Source organism: Capsicum annuum, chromosome 1 (genome assembly GCF_002878395.1).
Source record: "Capsicum annuum cultivar UCD-10X-F1 chromosome 1, UCD10Xv1.1, whole genome shotgun sequence".
Classification (NCBI taxonomy): domain Eukaryota; kingdom Viridiplantae; phylum Streptophyta; class Magnoliopsida; order Solanales; family Solanaceae; genus Capsicum; species Capsicum annuum.
In genome coordinates this window covers 243,354,400-243,365,474 of record NC_061111.1, presented here as the reverse complement: position 1 = coordinate 243,365,474, position 11,075 = coordinate 243,354,400, and the positions used below count along the sequence as shown (strand labels likewise).

Genomic DNA, 11,075 nt, shown 5'->3' with positions numbered 1-11,075 from the left:
TAGTTTTGTATTGGCATTCATGAGTCATGATCGATAAATTGTGATTAAATTTTTAATTTTGCTTTCGATTTTGGGTTAAAGTGCTTTAGTAATTGTATCTATAATTCTGTTGCAACATATAGTTTTCTTATTTTTTGATTGTAATTTGCAAGATAGTAGAATAATTTAGTAGAAAATTTTGTGTTTTGTCATTCGTAGGATCTTTAAGCAAGTGACAATATGATTACAAAATTTTTCAAGCCTCAAACTTCTTCAGATACTTCTCCTAGTTCTTCTTTGCCAAGTTCTCCATTGCCTGTCAATCTTTCTAGTGTATCGGATAACGACAAAGAGTTGGTAAAGTTGGATCTTAAATCTGATCCTGATGAAAGAAAATTAATTACAGAATTTTCTCCAAATATACGTGACCGAGTGAGGAGATATTACATACGAAAAAAACATTGTCAACCAGATAAATTTGAGTTTCCCTTAAGACATTTTGGAGGTACACCACGTCACTTTAATCCTGAATGGTTTAAGCCTCCATATTCTCAATGGTTAGAATCTAGCATTAAAGAAGATGCAACATTTTACTTATGTTGTTACTTGTTTAAAAATAAGTTTGGAGGATATGGAAAAAAAGTGAGTGAATCTTTCACAATGGAAGGTTTTCAAAGTTGGAACAAAGGCATAGAAAAGCTTAAAAAATATGTGGGTGAAGTGAATAGTGTTCATCGTCGATGTTTCAAGATGATGCTAGATTTGATCAATTCGGAACAATCTATTTAGCCTCACTTGATAAGCAATCTGAGAAAATTAAAGGTGAACATTGTATTCGCTTAAATGCTTCGATTGATGTGACAAGATATTTCTTGAAACAAGGTTTGTCTTTTCGGGGTCATAATGAGTGTGTAACTTCTACAAGAAGAGGTAATTTTCTTGATCTCTTGAAGTGGTATGCGGACAAAAAGGAAGAAGAAAAAAATATTGTATTAGAAAAAGCTTCAAAAATAGCACCATGACTTCTTTCGATATTCAAAAAGACATTGTAAGTTCTTGTGCAAAAGAAACGTTGAAAGCGATTATTGAAGACTTAAATGGTGATTTCCTTAGAATTTTGGTTGATGAGTCTAAAGATGTTTCTCATAAGGAACAAATGGGGCTTGTTTTGCGGTATGTCAACAAAGAGGGTAAGCTTATTGAGCGATTTCTTGGTCTTGTTCATGTTAAAGACACATCAGCGAAGTCGTTGAAAGAAGCGATCTATTCTTTGCTTTTAAATCATTCTTTGAGTCTATTCCAAATACGGGGAAAAGGTTATGATGGAGCTAGTAACATGCAGGGAGAGCTTAATGGTCTTAAAACTTTGATTTTGAAAGAGAACTCTTCAGCATATTGCGTACATTGCTTTGCTCATCAATTGCAATTTACTCTTGTAGCTGTTGCGAAGCAACATGATGATGTGAATAATTTTTTTGACATTCTTGCTAATATTTTAAATATTTTTGGAGGTTCTTTTAAGAGCAGGGAGATGCTTCGAGATGATCAAGCTGAAAAATTAAAGGTATTATTAGTGCTTGGTAAAGTTCATACGGAAAGTCGATTAAATCAGAAACTTGGACTTCAAAGATCCGGTGATACTCGTTGGGGGTCCCATTTTAAGATAGTACGTAACTGCATTTCCTTATTCTCATCAATTGTTCATGTACGTGGAGTTCTTGAAAAAGAAGGTGCAAATTATCATGAGAAAGCATTGGCAAAAAGTCTAGTGGAAGATATTCGATCTTATGAGTTTGTCTACATGTTGCATTTGATGTTGAAAATTTTGGTAGTTACATATGATTTGAATATGGCTTTACAATGAAAAGATCAAGATATCGTTAGTGCTGTGAAGCTTGTGGATTTCTCAAAGAGATAATTTCAATTGATGAGGGAATGTAAATGGAATTCTTTGTTAGAAGATGCTTCTTTATTTTGTGAAAAGAATGGTATTGTGATTCCTGAAATGAATGAGAAATATGGTCTTGAAAAGTCGAAGCACAAGAGCTCAAGTGTTACATATTCTCATCATTTGCGTGTGAAAGTTTTTTATGTTGTTATTGATTTGCAACTTTCAGAGCTTAACAATCTCTTTAGTGAAGTGAATACTGATCTACTTCTTGGAATGACTAGTTTGAGTCCTGAGAATTGTTTTGCGAATTATGATAAAGACAAGATCATGAAGCTTGCTATATATTATCCAAATGAGTTTAGTGCCTCCAAGCTTGAAGATCTTAGTTTTGATCTTGACAATTATATTTACTATGTGAGAGAAGTAGATAATGCTTTCTCTAATTTGAAAGGACTTGAAGATCTTTCGATGAAATTGGTTGAAACAAATATGCACAAGACGTGGGAACTTGTTTATTTGCTTATGAAATTAAGCTTGATATTGCTCGTAGCTACTGCAACAGTGGAAAGAGTTTTTTCCTCCATGAAGTTTATCAAAAATAATTTGCGAAGCAGGATTGGTGATGATTTTTTGAATGATTGTTTAGTTTGATATATAGAGGATGAAGTATTTGACAGTGTACCTAATGATGAGATCATTGATCATTTTCAAAACATGACAACTCGTCGAATGCAATTGTAATGATAATGTTTATATTTATAGTGTTTAAGTAATTTATCGCTTTTTAAATATCCTTATTTGTTAGTTACTTTGGCTAAGGTTATACATTAGCTTGAGGTCGTTGTCTTAACTTGAAATTTCAAACCCCCAAACTTTAAATTCTTGCTCCGTCTCTGAGTCGATCCCAAATATGGGTACAAGATTATGATGGAGCTAGTAACATGCAGGGAGAGCTTAATGGTCTTAAAACTTTGATTTTGAAAGATAATTCTTCAGCATATTACATACATTGCTTTGCTCATCAATTGCAATTGACTCTTGTAGCTGTTGCGGAGAAACATGATGATGTGAATAATTTTTTTTGACATTCTTGCTAGTGTTTTAAATATTGTTGGAGCTTTTATTAAGCGCTGGGAGATGCTTTGAGATGATCAAGCTGAAAAATTAGAGGTATTATTAGTGCTTGGTGAAGTTCATACGAGAAGTGGATTAAATCAGGAACTTGGACTTCAAAGATCCGGTGATACTCGTTGGGGTCCCATTTTAAGACAATACGTAACTTAATTTCCTTATTCTCATCAATTGTTTATGTACTTGGAGTTCTTGAAAAAGAAGGTGCAAATTACCATGAGAAAGCATTGGCAAAAAGTCTAGTGGAAGATATTTGATCTTATGAGTTTGTCTACATGTTGCATTTGATGTTGAAAATTTTGGTAGTTATATATGATTTGAATATGGCTTTACAACGAAAAGATTAAGATATCGTTAGTGCTATTCTCAAAGAGACAATTTCAATTGACTAGGGAAAGTAAATGAAATTCTTTGTTAGAAGACGTCTCTTTATTTTGTGAAAAGAATGATATTGTGATTCCTGAAATGAATGAGAAATATGGTCTTGAAAAGTCGAAGCTCAAGAGCTCAAGTTTTACATATTCTCATCATTTGCGTGTGGAAGTTTTTTATGTTGTTATTGATTTGCAACTTTTAGAGCTAACAATCGCTTTAGTGAAGTGAATACTGATCTACTTCTTGGAATGACTAGTTTGAGTCCTGAGAATTATTTTGCGAATTATGATAAAGACAAGATCATGAAGCTTGCTACATATTATCCAAATGAGTTTAGTGCCTCCAAGCTTGAAGATCTTAGTTTTGATCTTGGCAATTATATTTACTATGTGAGAGAAGTAGATAGTGCTTTCTCTAATTTGAAAGGACTTGGAGATCTTTCGATGAAATTGGTTGAAACAAATATGCACAAGACGTGGGGACCTGTTTATTTGCTTGTGAAATTAAGCTTGATATTACCCGTAGCTACTGCAACAGTAGAAAGAGCTTTTTCCTCCATGAAATTTATTAAAAATGATTTGCGAAGCAGGATTGGCGATGATTTTTTGAATGATTGTTTATTTTGTTATATAGAGGATGAAGTATTTGACAGTGTACATAATGATGCGATCATTGATTGTTTTCAAAACATGATAACTTGTCGAATGCAATTGTAATGATAATGCTTATATTTATAGTGTTTAAGTAATTTATCGCTTTTTGAACTATCCTTATTTGTTAGTTACTTTGGCTAAGGTTATACATTAGCTTGAGGTCGTTGTCTTAACTTGAAATTTCGAACCCCAAACTTTAAATTCTGGCTCTGCCTCTGATTAATATGATTTCGTGTAAACACCAATGTGATTGTGTGAATAACAAAATCTAAACCGTAAAAATGAAATTGTGAGAGAATAATACAACGATAAAAACATACCCATATAGGACGTTTACACTAAGCTAATGAATATATAATATATGTTTATTGAAATATACAAAATAATCACTTAATAAAAATAATTAGTAAATATGTTATTATTTTATTAAATTACTTAACAATAATAAGTTACATCAGTTTGATGTAAATACACGGAATAAATAAATATTAATTAACCGTAAATAAACCATCATATTGCATGTCGGTTCAGAAAATAAGTTGTAATATTATATTGATTCATTATATTATTTTACTACTTTTACATATGTAATAACAACAATAATCCAAACTATTTACTATTTAAAGACTATCTTAAAAGCTCAGTTAGTTGAGAATCATTTCGTTATAATGGATGATTACTATACTTTGATTTAGTAACTTAATTAATTAATTATCACTCATGATAAGAATAATAAAATTTATAGAAATGTATACCTTATAATGATTAATTGGATCATTTGGTTGGATTATATTTTTAGATGAAATTAACCAATACCTAACTAAACTAAATTTCTTTAATTTTCAATTTTACTTACCTAACTAACTAAAAATGGTTATCTCATATCCACAATTATATATATATTTTTAAAAATAATCCTAATAGAATTTTGTATTTAATTTATAAATTTCTCATTTATTTTTCAATATTAATTATTAGAATGGAAAAAGGATATAACTCAGTGCTAAAGTGTCACCAAAACTTTTTATTTTTTTTGAGACTTCTGGGAAATTGATGAGGGAAAAAAAATGGAAACATGAAAGAAATATAATTTATGTAACCATAAAAGTATAAAGTATATGTTTATGTTTACCTCTTTATAGATACATTAATTTAATACGTAGTGGAATATTACTAATTACGTTCTTTATCTACAAGCCTTTCCCCTTTAATTTTGGATATTGCCTAGAAAGAAGTCCACGTGCATCTTAAGTTATGTGCGTAAGTTTTTACTTAGGAAAAATAATATAAATATACACTTAATTTATTATATTTATATAAATTTTTGCTTTTATAAAGTAATTATAAAATTTTTAACTAATTATGTATTTTTATTGGATTTATTGGGAGCTAATTATGTATCTCGACAGACCCAAAATTAAAAAAAAAAAAAAATAGATCGGGAGCTAATTATGTCTCTCTACAAATGAAAAAATGTATCTTCGTTGGATTTACTATGTATCTCGATAGATTCAAAATCGAAAAAATACATCCGAAGTTAATTATGTATCTCGATAGATCCAAAATTGAGATTTTCAATAATTATGCAAAATGTTAGAATTTTCTGTAATAAGCTCCAAACTGTCAGAATTTATGTTGTTTGTCCTTTTATTTATTGTAATCGAATGGAAGTATTCTTTTTGTAAAAAAAAGTAGTCAATTAATTTTATATAACTATCATGAAAACTTATTAAAAATGTTTTTGTAATAAAAAAAGTCACTTAACTAACCTAATTATCAATGAAATGTGTTCTCCTTGTTGTCCTAATGAGTTTGTTCAATATTTAGGTAAATTTGAGTGATTTTTTTTGGTCCCAAAAATAAATTGGTGATGCTAAAAGTAATAATTTAGTGACTTTGGTACTTGTACTATTAAATTATAGTAATCGAAATCAACTCTAATGACTGTTTGTGTAAATAATTTTTACACTATCAAATTATTTTTATCTTCGATAAAAGTTGACATAATTATGTATCATCATGAAGATTTCAAATCCCACGTTTTAAGAAGACTTAATTGAACATATTATTTGAATGACCTGATATTATAAAAAGCTATTCCCCCATTTTAAGAAGACTTAACTGAACATATTTTTTGAACAACCTGATATTATAAAAAGTTATTTTCACTATAAACGATGATGATGTAACTTATACTCAGGGGCGGAGCCATCCTTTGATTAGGGGGTTCATTCGAACTCCCTTCGACGAAAACTTATACTATTTATACATATTTAAAATTATTTTTATGTATATATAGTAGGTGTTGAACTCCCTTCGACTAATTTTTCTTCAAATATTAAACCGAGCCCCAGTTGAAATTCTGGCTCCGCCTCTGCTTATACTCTCTATATATATATGTTGCTTGTTGGCACATAATTCCAATGAAGTACTCCTTCTCTCAACCAACACAATAAGAAGAAGAAAAAGGTGAGAGAAACACACACACACATTGAGAATGGAATGGAAAAAATGTTATTTGGATGTGATATTAGTTCCATTAGGGCTTATAATAAGCTTATTATATCATATTTGGTTATGGCAAAACGTTAAGGCACAACCACTTTCTACTATTATTGGAACTAATGCTAATGGAAGACGTTTATGGGTTTCTTCTATTATGAAGGTAAAAAAATAAAAATTCTTTCCAATCTCTTTTATATCTTTTTTGTATACATTTTTGTGTTTTAAAGTTATAATACTATAAGGCATAGTCCCTTCTATTTTATTTTATTTTTTTAAAATATTTTGTGTGTGTGTTTATGAAGATGTATCAAAAAAATTTGCTTTCCGATTCTCCGTTTGGCAATGAAAATAATAATCTTTCGAAATTGAAGTTGGTGTTGTGTTTGATCATGAATATAAATGGGAGTTGTTTTCAAAATTTTGTGAGAGAAATAGGAGCAAAAAAAGTGAAAATAAATTTTACTTTTTTTCACTTTTCCAAAAACAGTTTTCACTAAAGTAAAATAATTCTTATAGCCAAACGCTATTATTTTCACTTTTTTCACTAAAGTGAAATAATCTTTCGAAAAAATGAAAAAATTCTCATGGCCAAAGCATCTACTTAAAACAAATAACCACTTGGCTTCATTATTTGCATTTTCCTAATTGATATACACATATATTCATGGATTATACATATAGTATACATTGGCGGATTATTTTTAGCTTAAGAAGTTGGGAGAGCGGATATTTAGGTTGAATCTTCTTTTATTGTGAATAGGAGGAGAGAAAATAAGAAACGAAATTATAACGTGAGGACTCTAAGTTTCATCGATGCAATAACGTGAAAATTCATGTAGCCAACAAATAATTGGAGTAAAAATTATTTATATTGCAGTGTATATAAGTTATATCCTTCTAATTGTTTTCATAGTTTTTCCTCCTTAATACTAATTGTTCAAACTTCTTGTTTACATTATATATAGTAGGTTCATTCATATGTTAAGTTTATTTGATGTTAATTTTCTCATCTAAATTTGATCATAGTAAAGTTTTTTGAGTATGGTTTGAGCATATTAATTAAGTTCACTACTAAAAAAACACGAATATTATATATTGGCTCGTCGGACATGATGTACTTTCTATTGGAAATCTCATATTTCTACTGAGTTCCAACAAGAATTTAAAAAAAGACTGTCCGATGCATTAAATCTCTCGCTATGCATAGAGTTTGAGGAAGGGAGTGTATTGTATGCAGCCTTACGTTGCACTTCAACCAAACTGTTTCTTTATTTTCATTATTTAGTGTTTTTCTTTATTTTGGGTTTGGGGGGTTGGGGTGGGGTGGGGTGGGGTTGGGCCGTTGGGGATATGGGGGTTGAGAAGTTTCTTTGTAATGGACCATAGAAGTAGCCTTATTTAGTGGACATTTTGCATTCATCTTATTTGCATGTGAAAGCACTTGGGAGACAATATTTATTTTCTCAAAATCATTTTCTACCTACTTTGAGAAACTAAAAGTTGATTGAATCTAAAAAAGACTAAAGTATATATTATAATTTTGCCCAAATTATTTTAATAGATTTTATTTTATTTTTCTTATGGGGAGAGATGGTTTGTTTGTTAGGGTTGTTACATGATAAAATCATAACGTCTCTCTAATACTTAAAATGGATGAAGTTATTGAAACTCTTTAAATACACTTTATGTAATTTAGCAATTTTAAGATAAAGAAAACACATGCATGATCAGTTTCCCCCTTTTTGTTCTCACTTGTGAAGAGGAATGTGAAGGGAATAAAAAAACAAAGTTTTAATTTTAGTCCAAATCCAAAAATTATATTATTAGAGATATTTTCTTTACCTCCACTAATAACTAAAGTTCGCCTCCACTAATAACTAAAGTTCGCGCTATGTGCGGGCTTCAGGAAAGAATCGGATCACAAAGGACTATTATTCAATGTACTTTCTGCAAGTGGCTGTTTCCACGGATTGATCTCGTGGCCTTCTGGCCAAATGAAAATAACTTTTCCAGTTACACCAAGGCTCTCCTTCCGCCCCTAACTAACATAATTTACTTGTGGCCTTCTAATCAAATGACAACAACTTTACCAGTTACGCCAAGGCTCTCCTTACGCCTCTAACTAACATAATTTACTCGTGGCCTCCTGGTCAAATGACAACAACTTTACCAGTACGCCAAGGCTCTCCTTACGCCTCTAACTAACATAATTTACTCGTGGCCTCCTGGTCAAATGACAACAAGTTTACCAGTTACGCCAAGGCTCTCCTTCTGCCCCTAACAAACATAATTTACTCGTGGCCTCCTGGCCAAACGACAATAACTTTATCAGTTAGACCAAAGCTCTCCTTCCGTGCGCCGCTAACTAACATAATTTACTCGTGGCCTCCTGATCAAAGGACAACAACTTTATCAGTTATACCAAGGCTCTCCTTCCGCCTCTAACTAACACATACTCGTGGCCTCCTGGTCAAATGAGAACATCCTTACCAGTTAAACCAAAGCTCTCCTTCCTTCCCTAACTATCATAATTTACTCATGGCCTCCTGGTCAAATGACAACAACTTTACCAGTTACACCAAGACGTTCCTTCCGGCCCTAACTAACATAATTTCTTTCTTCTTCTTTTTCAGGATAATGACAAGAAAAACATTTTGGCTGTTCAAACATTTAGAAACACAATAATGGGATCAACCTTAATGGCCACAACTTCAATCCTTTTATGTTCTGGCTTAGCTGCTGTTATAAGTAGCACATATAGTGTCAAAAAGCCACTAAATGATGCTGTTTATGGTGGTCATGGTGAATTCATGGTGGCACTAAAATATGTCACATTATTACTATTCTTCCTCTTCTCATTTATTTGTTATTCCATATCAATTAGGTTCATCAACCAAGTGAATTTCCTCATCAATTGTCCACAAGATCATTTGGGAATATTGAGCATTGAGTACATTTGTGAGTTACTTGAAAAGGCATTTATTTTAAATACTGTGGCTAATAGGTTGTTCTATTCTGCATTGACACTTTTACTATGGATATTTGGTCCTGTATTGGTGTTTTTGAGTTCTGTTTGTCTTGTTACTGTGCTTTATAATCTTGATTTTGTGATTTGTCATGATGATAAGGGGAAAAAAATTAAGGATGTTCATCATGAGAATAGTGAAAATGGAAATGGTCATGATGATTTTGTAATGTCTGTTTAATTGAAAATAATGAAATAATACTTCATTATGTACTTACTACTATTAATAAGAATATGATTTGCTCAATTTTATGTACTTTGAATTTAGAATTATCCACTTCTTTATGTTTCTTTTGACTTTTGAGCTGAACGTAGTGGTGGGCATTCGGTATTTTGAAAGTTCGGGTTTAATAATTCGATAATCGGTATTTGAACGTAGATACCACATACCATACTTATAAAAATCGATTTGGTAATTCGATAATCGGTAAATTAAACTTCGGTTCGATATGATATTTGGTAATACTATATTAAAGTTGGAGAAGTGAAAATGTACGTTTAAACTTCAAAGAGTGTATTTAATAGAAATCCCATTTAGTATTCTTTTTGTTGCTTTTTACGAATATATTACCAAGTCCATATGTAAATTAAATTAACACTTTTTGGTCACACTTTCTAGTGTGCTACTAGATATATATATATAGATTATTTGATTATTTGACTTTAACTACCATTTAAGTTGCACCGTTATAATTAAGACCTAATTCAATTTACCCCTTCTAGTCCAACTTAGCCAATAATCCTACCATTTAAGCTAAAATTCATTGGCTGATGTATAATAATGTATATGTAGTATATATATAATTAACAGTATATGATTGTCATATAATTTATATGTATCAGAAAAAAATAGAATGAGTTCGTTAGATTATTTACGAAAAGATTTCTTACTTAAATATGATAAAAATTAGCTTTTTAACGATACTATTATAGTGAGTAAAGTTTCGTGATCATACATAAAAATTAACCCCCGTCATATATATATATATATATATATATGTGTGTGTTCGCGTGCGCGCGCATGTATGTGTATGTATCCAATGTATTAGTATTGTTTAGTTCATGATGGGCACTTAGCAATTTGGCTTGTTAATTAATAGGAAAAATAACATAAAGATACACCTTAACTTGTCATATGTACACAAATCTTCTTTCTTATAAAGTAATTATAAAAATCCTAACTAATTATGTATATATATGGGGGAGCTAATAATGTATCTTAACAGATCTAAAATCGAAAAAAATGCATCGGGAGCTAATTATGTATCTTTACAAGGAAAAAATGTATCTTCAGATGTATTATGTATCTCGACGACCCAAAATTGAAAAAAATATATTGGAAGCTAGTTATGTATCTTTACAAAGGAAAAAATGTATCTTCGTTGGATATAAAGGGAGCTAATTATGTATATCGACAAATCCAAAATCTAAATTTTCAGTAATTATGTAAAATATAAATTTTTTCTGTAATTAAGCTCCAAACTATCAGAAGCTAATTATGTATATCGACAGACGC

General features: G+C 30.6%; 2 protein-coding genes across 2 annotated transcripts; both read left to right on the top strand.

Annotated features, from left to right (window-relative positions):
• Positions 1-997: 997 nt before the first annotated feature.
• Positions 998-4,092, top strand: LOC107862480. Its single transcript, XM_016708081.1, has 4 exons — positions 998-1,441; positions 1,502-1,807; positions 1,964-2,457; positions 3,579-4,092. The coding sequence occupies exons 1-4, from the start codon at positions 998-1,000 to the stop codon at positions 4,090-4,092; spliced, it is 1,758 nt and encodes a 585-aa protein (XP_016563567.1).
• A 2,351-nt stretch (positions 4,093-6,443) lies between these two features.
• On the top strand, positions 6,444-9,806 carry LOC107849438. Its single transcript, XM_016694017.2, has 2 exons — positions 6,444-6,694; positions 9,168-9,806. Exons 1-2 carry the CDS (start codon positions 6,527-6,529, stop codon positions 9,738-9,740), a joined length of 741 nt encoding a protein of 246 aa, XP_016549503.1. The 5' UTR covers positions 6,444-6,526; the 3' UTR covers positions 9,741-9,806.
• The last annotated feature ends 1,269 nt before the right edge of the window (positions 9,807-11,075 follow it).